General features: G+C 40.3%; 1 protein-coding gene across 5 annotated transcripts in view; it reads left to right on the top strand.

Moving 5' to 3' along the window:
• The window catches only part of ACVR1 (activin A receptor type 1), a 136891-nt gene extending 132419 nt beyond the window's left edge, over window positions 1–4472 (top strand). For all 5 annotated transcript variants that reach the window (XM_084643249.1, XM_084643246.1, XM_084643247.1 and 2 more), the window contains 2 exons: window positions 1220–1350; window positions 2516–4472. In XM_084643249.1, the coding sequence (XP_084499375.1) occupies window positions 1220–1350; window positions 2516–2650 (266 nt within the window). In that variant the 3' untranslated portion in view covers window positions 2651–4472. The remainder of the gene's footprint in view (window positions 1–1219; window positions 1351–2515) is intronic.
• The last annotated feature ends 15162 nt before the right edge of the window (window positions 4473–19634 follow it).

The following is a 19634-nucleotide window of genomic DNA, read 5'->3' as shown; positions in this document are numbered from 1 at the left end:
CTGGCTCTGCAAGCACAAGTTGGCTGGCAGGGGCCAACTGCAAGCATCTAGTTGTTCTGTAGACATACTCTCTGTAACTAACAGAAAATGGTCCAATAAAAAAATGTTACCTCACCTACCTTCCCTCTCATGGTTTGTGCCAGTTCTGATTCTTTTGACACCGTGTGCATATTCCACATGTGGGTACTCATGTGCAGCATATGCCTAAGTTCAGAGATTTTATTTAAGTACTGTCAAGCAAATTTTGAGGCTTCTAACATTTTGAAATTGAGCTTATGCTCCCCACTCACTTAGCCTTTTGATATCATATGACACCTGCTTTACAATAGGTCTTTAAGAAAGAGAACTACTTTATTGTGAGGTGGCAATGTGAGAGCATATAGAGACTTAAGTTCTTCTCATCTTCCTCCACGAGTCATGAAAACCAGTTATATTTGTGGTCAACCAATCGAAGCCAGCATACAGATCTTGACGTTTTCTGTTAGCATTTTGCTAACAAAAATCCCATTCCTCTTCAGAGTCAGTCAGTTCGTGTCAAGGAGTTAATGAATTCCCAAGGGATAAGAGGAGTTAAAAAGCCATTTTGATCATTTACACTTGCAGTAACAGTTGCAAACTCTGAGTTAAATATGTCCTGGGAGGAAATGCATAGGCAAAACTAGTACCCTTTAGTAATAGTATAGTTTAGCACTGAATTTACCTTTTTGGGGGGGAGGGGGTTGCTTGTCTGGAATAAATTACTGCTTTTTTGTTCGACATAGCCTTTAAAATGTGAGATGCAAGGTTTCTTGGTGGTTAGCTAATGTCTTTCACCAGCCAGCTACCGGCCATACATTTGTGAATATCATAGATTCTCTGTCCCTTTGTTAATTTGGGAAGCAGCGTGGTTTAGCCGGTTAAGCGTGTTCCCTTTTTTTTCAAGGAACTTTTTGAGTTCTAATCCTAGTTCTGCCACTGATTCACTGTGTGGTTTTGAGGAATTTCTCTATGCCCCAGTTTCTCCACTTGCAAAATGGGTCTGATGCTTGCCTACCTCGTAAGTGTCATACATACTGATTAACATATTGAAGATGTAAATCTGTGTGTGTGATAAGAATTAGTAGTTGTATGGATGTTGCAGGTGGTTAAATCATATAACCACGGCCTCAGTGCAGAAATGTCTTACTGATGAAGTCACTAAAACCCAGCAGCACAGTAATGTAATCTACGTCTGTTTTAGGTATTGTAGAAGACTATAAACCTCCATTCTATGATGTGGTTCCAAATGACCCTAGTTTTGAAGATATGAGAAAAGTGGTCTGTGTGGATCAGCAAAGGCCAAACGTTCCCAACAGATGGTTCTCAGACCCAGTAAGTATGGAAATCAGAGGTCATGTCTTGAAATGTCAGCTCATACCTTTTGCTCCTTTTGCAATAATCTTTTAGTGTAGTTTCAGCTGTTAATATTTTGTTTTTAGTTGAAATGGTCTTTGTTGTTTATTGCTAAGATAATTGCTTGCAAACATAGATGGCCAAATGTGCGCTGATTCCTGACTGTATGTTAAAGGAAAAACCACAGCGAACAAGTTCTCACCAGGTAAATTGAAACAATCTAATCTCTGATATAAATCCAGACTGATTTTAAAATAGCCACACCCACTGTGTGCGTCTTATTCTTGCTCTTCAGTAGAAAATCATGTGGGTGTTGAAGTAACCTATGTAAGGACATGAGGATCATAAATATGCAGATTTATGTCAAAACTTTGACTTTTCTCCTCTCCCCCAAAATAAGGGGCCATATCAATAAATATTTTTAACAGGTCAGACTAAAGTAGGAAGAGAGAAAATCTTGATTTTTCTTCACCAAAATCAATGTAATTGTGCCCTCAAATATCCTGTCAGCACTTGAGTAACTGGTTTGTTGTCTGTTTCTGAATATATGGAATTATGGTTTAATCTCTGCAGTGTTTTATGTATATTTGAGTCACATTGTTGGCCATGGACAAATAAAATAAACATCAGCTATATATTACTTGAACTGTGCTGCCACGTTAGACAGCTCTGTTTCCCAGATATACAAACTGCCCTAGGTATTTTAAAATTACAAATGGAAAATGCAAGTAATCTTTCAGTGCTTTCTATGTTTGTTATAGGAAACTTACTTTTTGTTGCATTATTTACAAATTTAGTAATACTATTTACACTATTTAGTAAAACTGTGTTCTTTTTAAACATTCAAATATAATTTTTATCTGACTGTACCCTTTTAAATTGCACTGGTCAGGGCATCTTCTTGACACCCCCATCCCCTTTAAATACTGTTTCAATTTATTCAACAAATGAAACGGGGGGGGGGAACCCTGCAGAAATTTGAAGGGATGAAATCAATTTTTGGTATGCGTAAACCAAGTTGTAAATTTTTTTGTAAAGATTGGAGTATTAAGAAGGCAGTAAGGCCAATGAAACTTCAGTGAGCTTATGATCTGTGTGCTTATATACAACTGTCTTTTTTTTTTCCCCTCTCTCTCTCTTCCAGACACTAACGGCTCTTGCCAAGCTGATGAAAGAATGCTGGTATCACAATCCATCGGCAAGACTAACAGCTCTGCGTATCAAAAAGACTTTGACCAAAATTGATAATTCCTTAGATAAACTGAAAGCTGACTGTTGATGTTCTTGTGGTGCTGTCAAGATGGAAGGCTTTTGTCCAGTTCAGAAATATTCTGGCCTGAAGAGGTCTAGGACTGGTCCCGAATGGCTTCTTAGAGGCAGACGTTCTTATTTAGCCATTCATTTGGGAAACAATGGAACCATACGAACCCTGCTCAGTGACTGTCGTGGGCATTTCACAAAGGGTCAAACTATAGAGACTTATGCTGGATGTACTGTTGCAAAGATAGTGGCCTGAAGGAAGACACAGAAATCCTAAAACAAGATCAGGGCATTAAACAATGGCTTTGAATAGCTTTTTATAGAGTCTCCTAGTCACTCCTGGGACAAACACATGGAAGTGGTAAATTTTAATCAGCAATATCGCCTGTGCTTCTCCTCTTTATTGCACTAGGAATTCTTTGCATTCCTTACTTGCACTGTTACTGTTAATTTTAAAGACGTGACTTGCCAAAAATGATTGGCTATGTCCCCCATTGATCTGTGTCTGAACAATAGGAAATCGATTTGATAAACTGAAAATGTAACCGTCAGATTTTAGCTGCATTTTACATGTGTACTGATGTTTACAATAATGCTGAACATTAGGAATTTCTCATTTATACAAAACTTGCAAATTATTTATTACTAATGCACTTGCCAGTTTTAAAAAACTGAATAAGTGCATAAAGTTAAAGCTTATTTTTATGTGGCCTCTTTCATTATTTCTTACACAGACGTTTTTGTAACACAGTATAATCTGAAACAGAAATTGCTTTCTGTATTATCATATTACAACCTGTTAGTCACATTTTAAATGCTTCACTTTTGTAGGTATGGTCTGTAACATAACTTCCGTTCAAATGTGGAACATATATTTAGCCACTACCCACACGACACCGCATCTAGTGTCTTACTGATCTAGAACATGAAAGCAATGTAGGACTTCAGTAGATTTTTAAGTCATGAATGCTGTGGGAAAATGCATTTTTTCTTCTAAGCTCTACATAATGTGCATTTAAACTCTTCCAGAAAAGCTATTTTGTTTTTAATCTACTTTTTCTATTTAGTAGTTATTTGTATAAATTAAATAGAATGTTTTCAAGTCAAATGAGTGGTTTTAGTTAATGCCTATTAGTAACTAGTTTCCAGTTTCTTGTATATTTCAGTGATCTTGCAAGTTTAAGAGAGCAGGTCCATGTCAATCCTTGGATGGGACATGTAGGTGCTGAGGCATATGTTGGCATTCTTCCCTTTTGAGTCAGTACTGAACCTGTACGGTTAACTAGTTGCCACGTCTCACCCAACAGAGATGGCTGAATTTCAGTGCCTGGCGAAGGCAACTCTGTATATGTGCTGCATATCAATCTGTAGGATCAAAGATGGAAGGAAGCCATGATTATTAGTTGTTACTACAAGATAAATAGCAATATAAGTGGTAATTTGAATATTCCATATCACTCAAACTGAAGAGTTATAGATGCCTGGTGCACAATCATTTCATATTGACCAAATGATTTGGGGAGATAATTCGGTTCTGTGTATTTACTGAAGACAGACACCTTTGGGAGGGAGATGGCTGACAACCGGAGGCTCCTTGACACCTGCCTGAAAGAACCACTGTGCTAGGAACCCCCAGAAACTGCACTGTGTGGTGCACAGGTGCTGTTGATTGATTCCCAATAAGGACTGCTGGGGGAACCTGTGCAAAGTCCACTCTTGCCTGGTGCTGTGGTTCTCCTGTGTCTGGGCCCCTCCACATCTTCAGAGCTGGGTGATTGTGCATTATGGTGATTGTGCAAGTTTACAAGTCTTAATAAACTAGGAAAATGGTTGGCTCAGAATATCGTGACAATTTCTGTTCCTTTCTTGAGCCTTAGAACACACGTTTATGCAATGGTTTGACACACAATGATCCTAGAAGAATTAATATCAACTCAAATGTATTATTTTAACTAGTTAGCTCTTCTACTTTGCTGTGGCTGTGTGAGCAGAGACTCACTCGGCAGAGGGTCCATTCACTTGCAGCGAGACCCAGAGATACCAGCAGCAACTGAGGTTTAAGAACTTGGGTAAGGAACCATATTTTCATGTTTGTAATCCGCACTTAGTTCTATCCTATGGATCCATGGTCCTTGTGGAGATATCTGAGTGACAAAGTAATATAAATATGAACTATTAATAACAGTTCTCTTGCTGCTTAGTGTGATCCAGGTGCTGATGCTGCACTGCAGTGTGAAAGGTACATTGTATTTTAGTGAAGTCTCTCTCTCTGACTTAGTGGTTTCCTGCAGTTTGCTGCTGTTCAGCTTTTCCCCCTGCATCGCCTCCCTGCTGATGGAATCATAAGAGATAAATTTCATGTTTGAACTAAAGGAAACTAGTTACATTTGTGTTTTTTTCCTTGCTGCCACATTGTCAGTAGATTAAGTACCAGTGAGTTGTAGTTTGTTTCGTTTGTTTTTTCCCCTTCAATAGAAAAGGTAATTATGGGTTGATCTGGTCTTTAGGTCTTGTTAAACAAGTCGTCTTGTATGGTTACATCTTTATTTCCAAGCAAGTCCACTCTCTCTTTGCATCCCATAGAGCTACTGTCAACATGAAAAAGGAGTATATCAGGAAAAATCAGAATAGATGTTTGTAAAGCAAAAACTTCTTACTATATCCTCCCTCCCACTCCCCCATTCCATGAAGAGAAGCAGTCAGTACATGGAGCATCATGGCTTTGCCTGCTAGAAGGCAAGAGCTGTCAGGTGTGATGAATGTAGAAGCCTCTCCCCACTTCCTTTGTTTTGTCTCCTGACCACGGAGCAGGAGTAGAAGTGCTCTCTCACTGTAGTCTCCATTTCCAACTCAAGAGGATTCAGCTACTAAGCAGCCAAAGCCAGGGACCCAGAAGTGTCTGCCTTCAGTCTTTCTTGGGGCTTTGCTTGGTTTGAAATGGGCTTTGCTGCAACTCTCCCAGCACTGCCGTAATCTCTCCTACATCCAGCCACCTTGCATCAACTCAGCTAAGAGCTGGTCAGTTCCTTTCTTCAAGGCTTACCCTCTGCTCCAGACATACTAGCGCCTTCCAGTGGTAGTACCATTCTCTTCTCAGTGGGACTGTGATTGCAACACCCTACCTGGTCTCATGGCAGGCCCTCTCCCGGATCCCCCATCTTGTCCCCTACTGTTAAGCTCCGCTTTTGTTGTCCATTTGAGCAGTGTACCTGCCATCAATGGATAACACAGTAACCCACTGACTGATTCACTTTCAGTTCCCAGCAGGCAAATGAAGTATCAAAAAGGTTCAGCCAGATCTGCCACTGAGAATTCCCATCATGTTAAACTGGTCGGAAAAAATTCGCAACTACTGCCTGTAGTTAACTGACTCCAGAGCTTCGCAGATTGACATCCACTTCCGGTACTTAGGGAAGGCTGTGGTTTCACCTCTTCTTCCAACTCCTTTCCCTATTTCCCTGGTCTGTTGATGGTTCTCAGAACGCTCAAGGAAAAGTAGCTAGAAACAATTCCACCTGCTTCCTGGTGACCTTACTACACCATCTGTGATATCTGGATCTCATGATCTCAGCAGTGGGAGAATCCTGGGCGCACTTCTTCTCTTGGACTGTTTCTGGAGCCTATCCCATTCATTCGTTCCTGGCTAACTCACCTCTAATTACATCACACCTGGGAAAAGGCTTAATCAGAAAGTTTTCTGACACTTGGTTATGAACATTCTGAGTCTTGGATTTATTTTAATTTCTTCTGGCAAGAAGTTCAATAGTAAAGGCCCCATCCCAAGTATGCCTGGCTCCAGGACCTTGTAGTGTAAACCTGCAGTCCAGCTGTATCCTCACTGTGTGGAATGCAGTGGGAGGGTTTCAGTGTGTGAGGCAGTCTCAAGGAAGGGAGTTCCCATTAAGGACATAATAGGTTACCTAGTTCCCTACTGTTCTAGACCAGGAAAGGATGAAAGAAATGGAATTTTATGACCTGAGTAAGGACATCTCTGGAGACACAACTCTGTCTCTGAGGTAATGTTACCAGCATTCTGGTCTGCAGACCTGGCACTGCTAGTTATTGAAGAGGAATGCTTGAGAGCTCATTATAAATGTAGAGTAGAATTTTCTTTTGTTGTGCCTTTATTAAACAATTTTAGACACCAAGATTAGGTTGGGCAGAGGAACATGCTGCCACACCTGATATTTATGAACAGCACCTTTGTTGTTACTGGCACGGTGCAACCAGGTTTGTGCAATGACTTCCGCTCTCCCTAAACTACTGACAAAGATGAGTCACAACATCTTACTATCTGCTGGGGAAGTGCTGATTGCAAAAAATAAATCTGTTTCTTTGCACCATTGAGTCTTCAAGAAAGTGTTCATGTAAAAAGTGGCATTTGTGGTTGGCTCCTTACTTTATTTTACTATAGTTCCTGATGCTGTTTGGATTATTAAACACTTAACTGTTGCGTGAGGAATCTCCTATTATCCACAATAGGATTCCTCAACACAGTGCAAGTTACTGGGCTGATTTTGGAAATTTGTGTTCTAATTTCCAAGGAGCTTTTCTTCCAGGCAGTGGTCTGAAATCCAGGACATTTATGTTGTAAACTTACTTTTGGATATGGACTTGCCGAGGAACTTTAAGTACGTAGGACTGGAAGGGTTATCTTTTCTAGTCCCCTTGCTATTTCAGTCAACCACAACATATAGTCCCACTCAAATTTATGCTCTGTTTTAAAACTAGTTTGGTGGTTTGCCCCCATTGCTCCCATTGGAAGTCTGTGCCAGAACCTCATTTCTTTGATTAGTAACTCTCAAATGTAATTGACTCACCTGAGAAGAGCCATGTAAGCTAAAGAACAGCATTGGCCCAAGACAAAATGACTGATCTGGCCAGGAATTAGCTGAGGTTGGAAATTGAGTCACATTTCCCCAGCCTATAAAATAGGGATAATGAACTAAAGTTGTAATGTATTTGTAAAGTGCTAAGTAAGTGCAGTTATTAAAGCCAGCTACTGGTAGAGATGGAGGGGAAAAAGCACTGAGCATCCTGGCTCTCAGCCTGTGGTAATCCCTTAACCAGGAAGCTCTTTGGAAGTACCCATAGTTACTGCTTCTCTTTTCATATCCAAATTCCCAGTGTGGATGTTTGAACAAAAATGGCATTTTGTGTTGACATCTTGATTGTGAAACAGTATCCGGAAATCTTCAGTGAAAATCTGAAGTTTCACAAAACTGCTTCAATTTTGGGGGTGTTGTAAACTCAAAGCAAACAAATGTCATTGGAAAAAAATTCAAAATTTATTTGGCCAGCTCTAGTAAATAACAATAGATCATTACTTTTCTGATCTAGTATCAGAATTGAAGCGGGGATCTACGCCATTCAGTAACATGGCCTGGAGGCAAGATTTCCTAGAAATTGAAGAAGGAACAGACCTACCATATTAAATCATCTGCCTGCTGAGTGCAGGATTTTGACTGTCTTTGGGTTATTTAACCACATTTTCAGGCACCTGTCTGCATGATCATGGAAGACGATCCACTGAATTCCATAACTGTTTTCCAAAGATTTATGTGGTTTCTTGATTTTATTTAAAAAAAAAAAAGTAATTCTAGAGTTTCTAGAGGCTGTAGATGGAGGTAACAAAAGACATCCAGTTCCAAACAAATGCTGATCATGTTCCCTGCATGTTTACTGAATCAGTGTTCTTCAACTTCACCCATAATACCTCCATATTTTAAAGAGATTGGGAATATTAATATATTATGACCTTACTGCAACAGATTATATTTTTATTACTATGGAGATGGCATTAGTCGCTCCTTAGCTGAAATGGCATTATTTTTGTCCCTGCCAAATGTGTGTTCTGCACTTTGATATACGCCTGGGATCTTCATTCAAATAAGAGATAGGACATGCTACTAAACTTCAGTAAGAGGAGAATGCCATTTGTGTTTAAATAAAAACAACCAGGTACGCATTAGTAGTACTGTAAATATTCAATTAGCTATCTATGGAAACAAATTGTACTTGTTCCATCTGTCCTTTTAAGTTAATAGGATAAAGATTAAAAAAGGATAAGCATTAAAGAGAATAACATTCTGTTCTAAATAGTTGATTGTTTTTAGTTCATAATATATTTCACTTAGATTAATACCTAGTATGCATGTTTGAAGGAGACTAGTGCTCTGTTCGTGGTATCATTTTAGAGTTGTGGCAATGAACACTATAGTTAGGACTGAGAAGGCGTTACTGTTAAAGTCCCATTTTTTCACTTGCTCATAACTTCTTCATCGTCTGTTTGGGCTGAAACTTTCTATGCTCAGTCTCTGCTCAAAATTGAATTGATCTGGGAAGATTGAGGGACATGGATGGAGCCATCTGAGACTCAGAAAAGAAGTAGGACTTTAACACCAGATTTTTTTCCCCCCTCAAAATAGGAAAGGACATGAAATTCAAATTTAGCATAGTATTAGTCCTCATTGAGAAAGGGAAAACCTAAGATATTAAAAGGTCTTTTAAAAAAAAAAAAAGTTAAAGATTTAGTCAGATCTGTCCATCCATGCACAGTAGAAGAGTTTACATCTAGAATTTTGGTTTAGGTTAAAGTGTAAGTACAATGTATAAAATGTAGGGCATGTACTATACCATGACATTCATTCTTGTTTTGGAATAATACATTTGTCTCACCCACATCTAAAAAATCCTTTCAAAACCTCATCCGAAAACACATTGTGCACAGGCCAAAGAAATACCAGGAAAAACAAAGTTGTCTTAGTAGACAGAACAGTACATGGTGATGAAATCTGCTTAGTGTTGGATATAAACACTTGTGGAGCGATTCAAAATATATGTCTTAGCCAAAAGTGGGGCCTGGGAAATGCAGGGCTAGAAACTCTTATCCCTCTTGCAGATCTGGAAAATGCAACTTCTTGTAATTATGGAATTTTATTTCTCTAGGTCTCAGACTATTGGTACTAGAGCCTGATGAATCTCTCAACTTTGCGAAACCACAGTGGTGCACTTCTGACCTGCAAATAAGTACATTTAAGAAAGCTTAGAAGTCTTTTGAGGGGAGCAGAGGAGAGGTTAGCTACCTCTTACTGCTGACTCCTCTGTGGATTAATTTGTTTTGTAGGATCCTAACTCCCTAATGGTGTTAAACGCTGATGGTGTGTTGATGTTGCACCAATTCACAATTGTATTGCAACACTAACTCCATTCAGTGATGAAATGGCTCATTGGTTCTTTCTTACTGTGGGCTGGTGCGTGGGAGGGGAAGAAGAGAGGAAGGACTCTCCTTTGTCTCTCGTGGTTTGGAAGGAGGATGTGGTTTGGAAGGAGGATGTGTTCTTTCTGCTTCCTCTGGTTTCCTGAAGATCTGTCTTCTCCAGCACCCTGTATTCTAGCCAACCCCCTTCCTGGTTGCTCCAGCTGTTGGGAACGAAGTGTGTGATCTCCATAGCTTTTTAAGGATCTGATCCAAAGCCCACTGATGTCCATGGGAAGCAGAGGCACAATAAGTTTTATTGGGATCCTGGACACAGAACATTTGGGCCACCCACACCTGGGGCCCCCAAATTGACAGGGCCCCTATCAGCCTGTGTGTTAATCCACTGCTGATGGGAAGCTTCGCATGGTCTTCGGTGTGTTCAGGATCAGGCCTTAATTCCCTGCCTTGCCTCATCTCAAATGTGGGGAGAAAACACAGCTCTCAGACCTGCACCGAGTTTGCTCAATGTTTCCTGCACATTTGTAGATACCAAATGGGATCTGATCTCCTAATGTGTCTGTTTTCCCTTCCTGGATTTGAGTGAGCAGGAGCACTTATGTACAAATGTATGCGAGAGGCCCCCAAAAGCCATGTGGGAACTCAGGAACAGCAGGCTGAATATTAATGTAAGAGTATTCTCATGTTAGTCAAATGGGACCTCATTATAGATTGTTGGACACATCACTCAGATAACACAAGACACACCATTTATAGAATGCTGTACAGAAGCAGGAATAGGACAGCTGGAGTCATTCTCTGACTAAATAAAGTCCTCACTAAGAGCTTCACTCGCCTACATTAGGTAATTTGTTTTTCTTATATTAGAAAATGTCAGACAAGAAGAAAGTGAAAGCTGTAATGGGCGGCCTCTCTGAAATGGAGAGATTAACAACCAAAAGATTGCCAGAGTACAATGTTCAAAGTTGCAAAATGAGGAGAGGGGGGAAAAAAACACATTTGCCTTTTGGCTTAGAGACTGTTTTTTCTTGTTATACTATTTGCTCTACATGGATCTTGCAATCTTTAATATTGCAAAACAGATTCTAAATGGTTTAATATTTGTCCTCTTGTTAGAAATTGTTTATCATTCAAACAGGAAAGCAGGGGGACAACTCTAAACACTTCCTGACAGCTATTGTAGCCACTGTTTATAAATTTTAAACAATATAATCCCTAATGTAGTGATTCACCAATAATTTGGCTAAAGGTCAGATGTTCATATTGCAAATAAGGTTTCTGGCTCTGAAATTATGATGAAGCCGGTGTATCATGTCTCTTGTGTTCACACTCTGGATGAATTTTAAATGAGTAATTACTATCTAAATTAATTAGAAGATAGACCGATAACTTTACAAGCAGGTCAAAGGTATGCTATCATCTTGAATTGTTCGAATAAATTCCATTTTCTTATGGAGCACTGTTTAAATACTTGGACCTCTGAAAGTTTGTTTAAAGGGTTTCTTTGCTACTCTGTGTTTTATAAGGCTCTTGGAATTAAATCAAAGTTGCTCAGGCCATCCCCTTCACTCCCTCCCCTTTGTATCTTTGCACATTTCTACCTGTTACCTTTTCAGTTTCAGTTTTGCTTTTACTGTAGCTGGCAAATATCTTCCAGAAAGGGGTGCTCAAAAAAATTAAAATAGCCATTAGGAACTTTCCAAAATAAATACACTGATAAATGTGTCTCATAGCAAGAGCAATCAATGCGTTACTCTCTTCTGTACATTCATTATACTCTTTACTACTAATTTATCATAATATATTCCAAAATCCATGGTTATTCCCATAAACTAAACTGAGTAACAGATGCATATCATGTGATGTTTACAGAAAGAGAAGCATATACATACCTGATTAGGAGACAGCATTTCAAGTACACCTCTATGGTGTATATGAACTGCCATGCTGCATCAGAGCAGTGGTCCATCTAGTTCAGTATGCTATGTATGGTGGTGGTCAGTACTAGATGGTTCAAAAGAATGTACAGGAAATCTTGCAGTACACAATTATGGAAAACTGCCTGGGGAAACTTATTCCTAATCTCAATCACTTATTGTGCTTCAATGTTCAAAATGAGAAATTATATCACTTAATTTAAAAAAAAAAACTGTCAAATATCTGATGCTGTTTGAGTTTATATTTTCTAGACATTTTAAATTTTGTTGCTTTTCAGTTTCATTGAATGTCCCCTTCTTGAATTAAAGAAGTTCATTCAGGTATACTCGTATGCCAGCTATTGTGTTGTATACCTCTGTGTCCCCTTTTATTAGTCCTTGTCTTTACGGTCTCCCCTCAGATGGAAGTTTTCCCTTCTTTCTGATTATATTAATAGCCCTTCTTGAACGACACCTTCTATGTCTGAGGTCTTGTTTATGCTACCGGGGTAAAAAGAAAAGGAGGACTTGTGGCACCTTAGAGACTAACAAATTTATTTGAGCATAAGCTTTTGTGAGCTACAGCTCACTTCTTCGGACGCATTCAGTGGAAAATACAGTGGGGAGATTTATATACGCAGAGAACATGAAACAGTGGGTGTTACCATACATACTGTAATGAGAGTGATCAGGTAAGGTGAGCTGTTACCAGCAGGAGAGCGGGGGGGGGGGGGGGGAACCTTTTGAAGTGATAATCAAGGTGGGCCATTTCCAGTAGTTGACAAGAACGTCTGAGGAACAGCAGGGGGAGGGGAATAAACATGGGGAAATAGTTTTACTTTGTGTAATGACCCATCCACTCCCAGTCTCTCTTCAAGCCTAAGTTAATTGTATCCAATTTGCAAATTAATTCCAATTCAGCAGTCTCTCGTTGTAGTCTGTTTATGAAGTTTTTTTGTTAAAGAATTGCCACTTTTAGGTCTGTATTGAGTGACCAAAGAGATTGAAGTGTTCTCCGACTGGTTTTTGACTGTTATAATTATTGACATCTGATTTGTGTCCATTTATTCTTTTACATAGAGACTGTCCAGTTTGGCCAATGTACATGGCAGAGGGGCATTGCTGGCACACGATGGCATATATCACATTGGTGGATGTGCAGGTGAACGAGCCTCTGATAGTGTGGCTGATGTGATTAGGCCCTATGATGGTGTCCCCTGAATAGATATGTGGGCACAGTTGGTAACAGGCTTTGTTGCAAGGATAGGTTCCTGGGTTAATGTTTTTGTTGTGTGGTGTGTGGTTGCTGGTGAGTATTTGCTTCAGGTTGGGGGGGCTGTCTGTAAGCAAGGACTGGCCTGTCTCCCAAGATCTGTGAGAGTGATGGGTCATCCTTCAGGATAGGTTGTGGATCCTTGATGATGCGTTGGAGAGGTTTTAGTTGGGGGCTGAAGGTGATGGCTAGTGGCGTTCTGTTATTTTCTTTGTTGGGCCTGTCCTGTAGTAGGTAACTTCTGGGTACTCTTCTGGCTCTGTCAATCTGTTTCTTCACTTCAGCAGGTGGGTATTGTAGTTGTAAGAAGGCTTGATAGAGATCTTGTAGGTGCTTGTCTCTCTCTGAGGGGTTGGAGCAAATGTAGCTGTATCGTAGAGCTTGGCTGTAGACAATGGATCGTGTTGTTTGGTCTGGGATGAAAGCTGGAGGCATGTAGATAGGCATAGCGGTCAGTAGGTTTCCGGTATGGGGTGGTGTTTATGTGACCATTGCTTATTAGCACTGTAGTGTCCAGGAAGTGGATCTCTTGTGTGGACTGGTCCAGGCTGAGGTTGATGGTGGGATGGAAATAAGTCGACCTAAATTACGCTACTCCAGCTATATGAGTAACACAACTGGAGTCAAGGTAGCTTAGGTAGACTTATCCCGGCGCTGCGTCGATATACCTTACTCTTCTTTGGGAGCTGGAATACCAGAATTGACCGGAGAGCACTCTGCCATCAATTTAGCAGGTCTTCACTGACCAGCTAAATCGACACCCCCTGCATCGATTGCAGTTGCATCGATCCCCCCGGTAGTGAAGATAAACCCTGAAATAAGGATTTTCAAATTTTTCTATATAGTCCCCATAGTTCGTCTAAATTGAAATTTCCCCTATCAGGTTAGTGCACACTTTAAGGGTATGTCTATACTACCCACTGGATCAGCGGGCAGCGATCGATCCAGCGGGGGGTTGATTTATCGCGTTTAGTCTAGTCGTGATAAATCTACCCCTGAGCGCTCTCCCATCAACTCCTTTACTGCGCCGCCGTGAGAGGCACAGGCAGAGTCGACGGGGGAGCGGCAGCAGTCAACTCACCATAGCGAAGACATAGCGGTGAGTAGGTCTAAGTACGTCGACTTCAGCTACGTTATTGATGTATCTGAAGTTGTGTAACTTAGATTGATTTCCCTCTCCCTGCCCTCCGTCCCCCACAGTGTAGACTAGGCCTAAGTGGATTCATGCAAAGGATACAGAGATGTTGAAAGCAGCACTTTCAGGTGAAGCTGGATGGGAGCCTCTAAATGGCTCTGACAAAAATGAGTAGCCCTGAATAGTGGTTTTATTGTCTGTGGTGTCTGCTGTAAATTTTTATCCATGTGGACTGCCTTTTTTTTCCCTACAGCTGCTTAACATTTTACGCTATTTCTGTTCTGTGTAGATTCTCATGTCATTCTTAGAGCGCCTTCCAGTAGTGCATTAAGTAACATGGCTAACATCTGTTGTGTGTTTCATTCATTGACTTACCCTCTCTCTATGGCGTGGGCAGGTGTTATGTGTACAGTATAGTGTGTTTGGGTTTTGGTAGGGTTTTTAATATATAGATCCTGCTACATTTTTAAGTAGGAGAAGGCAAGATCAACAAGGGGTACCTCACACTTGGAGCAGAAGGTGGTGAGTTTGTGACAGTGCTCAGTTCCCCCAAGTTCATGCCTCCATTCAGGATTGGCTGCCGAGAAAGCTGTCTCCTACACAGATGATCTTTTAAACTTGTGATAGAAAGTGTCATTGTGCCTGAGGAATGGAGTTCTTCCAGGAAGGGCACTTTAACACATTTCCATCCACTCCTGCTACCTTTCTCAGGTGGGACAGCAGTATCCTGTGGTCAACAAGATCCAATGTTGCAGAGCTCTCCAGGAGGATGAGAATGAGGCTTTTGTCCTCCATCCATTCAAAGAAATTGTCAATCAGTGCAACTAAATTTCTTTTGACCCTAAGTATATTTGATTCAGTTGAGTTTGTAGTTGGCCTTTTACTGGCTGCTTTGACTTTGCTCGGGAACAGATGTGATTTTTTTTTTATGTTTTTTTCCCATTTTGGTTTTATTCACTAATCATGTTTATTTGCTGAGTTCAATTAAAAACTTCCAAAATGAAGATAGGAAAGCATTTGCCAATCATTACTCCTATTTCCAAAGTGTCTCAGATCCCTAGGATATGCTGTTTTTAGACCTAATGTGAATCATGCCATACATACTTTTACCTTGGGAATTAATTTGTTTTAATGGCCTGTTAAGGCTGATTCCCCTCTCTGGCACTTTGAGTGCAGACAGTGGGGGTCCACAAGGATTCTAAAAATTAATACTGGCCACTCCAGGCTAGTATTAAACTCCCAAAGTTACAACTTCTCTCTAACCTTGGATAGGTAGATGGTGCCACCACCCAAATGCAAAAAACCCCTTTGAACCTGGGAAGGCGCACTTGGGAATTCCTCCCTGTGGGGTTACCTCAAGCTTGCGCTCTCTCTCACGCGCGCACGTGCTCTCTCTCTTTCTCTCTCATACAGAAGAGCTGAGAAGGAAAACAAAGGAAGTCAGCAGTTGCTACTAATTAAACAACATATGCACAAACCTCTCAGGACACACAAACCCAATCCTGTTCTTAAAAAAAGGTAAATTTTATTAAAAACAAAGAAAATACATCTTGAACTTAGGCTATTGCTAGATTTAAAAAGAGCAAATATAACAATTAAACATCAAGAATGGTTTTCTTGAGGTTCAGCTTAATAGTTACAAGCAAAACAAAAGCATTTGGGGGTTAGCACAGAGGAATCCACAAGCCATAAAGAAATAAACTTAATCGTGTCTTCCTAGACATTTCCTGAGCTACTTACATATCTGGGGGTTTCAAATGAGTAGTTTCTAGGTATGATCTGGTGATTTTCATACCTGGCCCACAGCTTTTTACAGCATAGCTCCAGCCCTGTGTCTGCTCTGTCTCCTCTCTCTGGAGAACAGACAGACAAACAAAGGGAAAGTTTTTTTCCCAATTTTAAAAAGTTCTAGCCCTCCCATTGTCTCTTAGGGTCACTCCCATCTCCCACTCCCATCCTTTTACCCATGTGCTTTTTTTTAACCCTTTACAGGTAAAGCAAGTAGAGAACAGCTACTAACAGGGATTTTGTAGCTAGCTGGCTGGCCGGCTGTCCATAAAAGGGGGCTCCCCCTCCCTTCATTTATCACAGGCCTCCAAGTGATTGGATTTTTTTTTTTTAAACACAAGAAATCTGGCACTTGGTATGTCGAAGGCCTGCAGAAGATGGAAGAGGCAAGATTAAGGATCATTCAGGAACCTAATACTACAAGGTGCTGATAATTGGATATGAGGGGTACTCGTTAGTCCACAGGATCATGTGCTAGAGTAGTTCCTGGTCATGTCGGGTGTTTTTTTTTTAATTTTGCATCCTTTTCTCTTGGCCATGTGTTACACATAGGAGAGCCTGTTCCTGCAGTAAGGTCCGTTAAGGTGAACCTCTGCTCAAGTGAACCTCTGCTCCCATTCAGAATCCCCTTGACTTCAATTGGATTCTGTGGCAGCTAGTGTCCACGGTAATGGACCCTGATGCAGGATTTGGGGCATGTGGGGTAAGAGAATGGTCTATATTTGTAATTGATACTTCTGCTTTAATAAAAGCAAAATTTAGAAAACTGCCCTCCTGTTCCCATAATGATAGCAGTGCGATCAAAAACTCTCAACTCTATATAGTTTCCGTTTTAGTTAGAGCTCAAAACCAGCTTGAGTTTAAAATGCAAGTTGGCAAGCAACGATGTTCTAATCTCTTCTTTGAAAACGAAAAAAAGGACAATGTCCATTATATGAACTTTGTAAAGAGACTTCTAACCGCTTTGGAAAGGGACTCAACTACATAGTCTAACAAACCTAGATCTCCTTCTAAATAGTTACTTAGGTTAGACTGGAGACACACCAGTAATGAAATAGAACTGAAGGAATAAGTGAGAGAAAGCAGAAGAGATTTATGATTTACTCAAAAGTTATACTTTGTGGGAGCTATGTCAGTAAGTGAGCTTCAAAACATCCTAAATGTGCTTAAAACTAGGCAGCTTTTATTACTCATGGATACTCTAAATGCCTAAATCCTGTTTGCCTTACTGAAATGAAACCCACTGAAGTTGGCAGGGGGGACAGACCCTGACCAAGCAATTTCTTCTTAATTCAGATAGGTTCAGTTCTGAATTTGTTGAAAATCATATATTAGAATAGACTACAGTAACTCCTCGCTTCACGTTGTAGTTATGTTCCTGAAAAATGCGAGTTTAAACGAAACTATATTAAGTGACCCAATTTCCCCATAAGAATGAATGTAAATGGGGGGGAGGGGGTTAGGTTCCAGGGAAACTTCTTTCACCAGACAAAAAACAATATTTTAAACAAACAATTTAATACTGTACACAGCAATGATGATTGTGAAACAGGAGGCTCCCGGGAGCAGCTCCAAGGCAGAGGGCAGGGACAGCACATGGCGGTGGGGGGAGGGACAGCTGAACTGCTGGCAACTGATGGGCTGCTGCCGCACAGGGAACTTAGGGGAGTGGGGAGCTGATGGGGGGGGGGGGGACTGCAACGGGCTGTTCTTCCTGCAAGCAGTGGACAAAGCGGCGGCTGCCAAACAACGTTATAAGGGAGCATTGCGCAACTTTAAACGAGCATGCTCCCTAATTGATCAGCAATGTAACAATGTTAACCGGGACGACTTTAAGTGAGGCGTTACTGTACAAATGGAATAACATCATATGGAAAGGTGCATCTTGAAGATAAGTGATTGCTAGCATCAATGTTGAGTCATTCAATGGGAGCCTTATAAAAGTATATAATACTTGGCAGCATGTGCTGTGATAAGTTAAAAGCATATGGGAGCCTCTTCCCTATTAAGTATGATGAACAAATAACTTGCTGACCATGTCACTCTTCATTTATCATAACAGTAAGATGATATAATAAAATCTAGCTCTAGGCAGGATATGTCCAAATATTCAGAAAAGCATTGTCAGATAGTTAAATATGGTACCCAACAATATATTTCAAGTGGTGTGGATTGGTCAATGTCAACATCGTTTCATATTGCTGCTCTCATATCTTCAGGTCTTAGGTAAAATAGTCTAGTTTGGGATCTAAATAAACAACAACAGTGCTTATTATAAGCAAGCTAATAATAGTTTGGATTTTTAAATTCTTTTTAATTGCTCTTAATGTGATTGCAAAAAAGTTGAACATTTACTTCTGTAAACCATATGCTAAGGAAGTGCTTTTTCACCCATCTATACACTGGGAGTAAATGTTTTTTAATGACATGATTTAACCCTTTCAATCAAAGATCTGAATTTAAAAGGAAGAGCCATTGAAAATAACCATTTAGCTTTTTGAAAAACTTGAAATTATTGTGATTCTTGAGCTATTTGATGGAATGAACCCTTGTGTGGCCAATGTCTCTCATTTTGAATTATGTGGTATTCATAGTTGAATATCTGAATATGGCTTGTTTTCTGTTTGTAAACTTGTAATAATTCCTCTTTCCCCCACCTTCTAGCTTCCCTCCCTTCTCCATTCTCCTTCATTTAAATCAAAAAATAAAATATCCAACATTGCATGTAATCAGTCCCCAAACAACTGTGCTTTGCTGAACCCTATTCCTCTCCACTCTTTCTATGAACACTTGGACGACTTCTCTTGCAATCCATAGGGATTCATTCTCCACCTCTTCATCCCCAAGAAGTCCCTTCTAGTTAATCTTTAGGTTTCTCCTCAGGTATCTGAGTTCTTTTATTCGGTTTCACTTCTGCCATTGCCAGTATGGTCTCTAGAGTTTTTTCCTATTCTCCTTTTCCTGAGTTTTGCTGTCTGTCAGGACTTTTACAGTAGCTTAGCTTTAGTTACTACCTCTGGAATATTCTTTTGTATGGTTGAGTTTCGGGTTTCTATCCCAATTGACTGGAGTGTTCTTACCCCCATATTTATTGTCTCTTATGGGATAATACTGATTTTGAAAGCAGAAGAGTTTGAATGGGGATCTCCATCTGTCGCTGATACTTGCCCTCCTGAGTGCTGCTGTAATTTCCCTCCGCTCTCTTCTCTTAAAAAAAAAAAAAAAAAAAAAAATTAGGGCAGAGAGATCATGGAAAAATTGCAACTTGTGGTCTTACATTACGAGCACGGAATGCTCTCTAGCTTTTTTTATAACTAAACTTTCTGCTGATAATCATGAAACTTCACAGTTTGGTCTCTGGGCTATTGGCAGGCCTTGGGAGAAGGAGCTGCACTCTATGTAGTCTGTCAATTTTTATCTCTTCCATACAGTTCGGCTGTAACAACTCCGCAATTAAGGTTTTTACATGCCAGACTGAGTTTCCTCCTGTAGCATTTTCAGACATTCCTTTAATTCTGATGTTGGGGAACTAGTAGAATAACATGGTTGTCTGAAGCCTGAGCTCTGACGGGATAGCAAAGTAATCTGCCTCCATCGACCCCACCTCCCTCCCTAAACTCCCCTCCAAAATCAGAGCAGAGAGTTGCACAGGATGAATTCTCTTTTAAAAAT

The sequence above is a fragment of the Lepidochelys olivacea genome, assembly GCF_965140295.1.
Source record: "Lepidochelys olivacea isolate rLepOli2 genome assembly, chromosome: 11".
In the NCBI taxonomy this organism is placed as follows: domain Eukaryota; kingdom Metazoa; phylum Chordata; order Testudines; family Cheloniidae; genus Lepidochelys; species Lepidochelys olivacea.
Note: the sequence above shows the minus strand (reverse complement) of the source record. Positions and strands in the feature narration are given on the sequence as shown.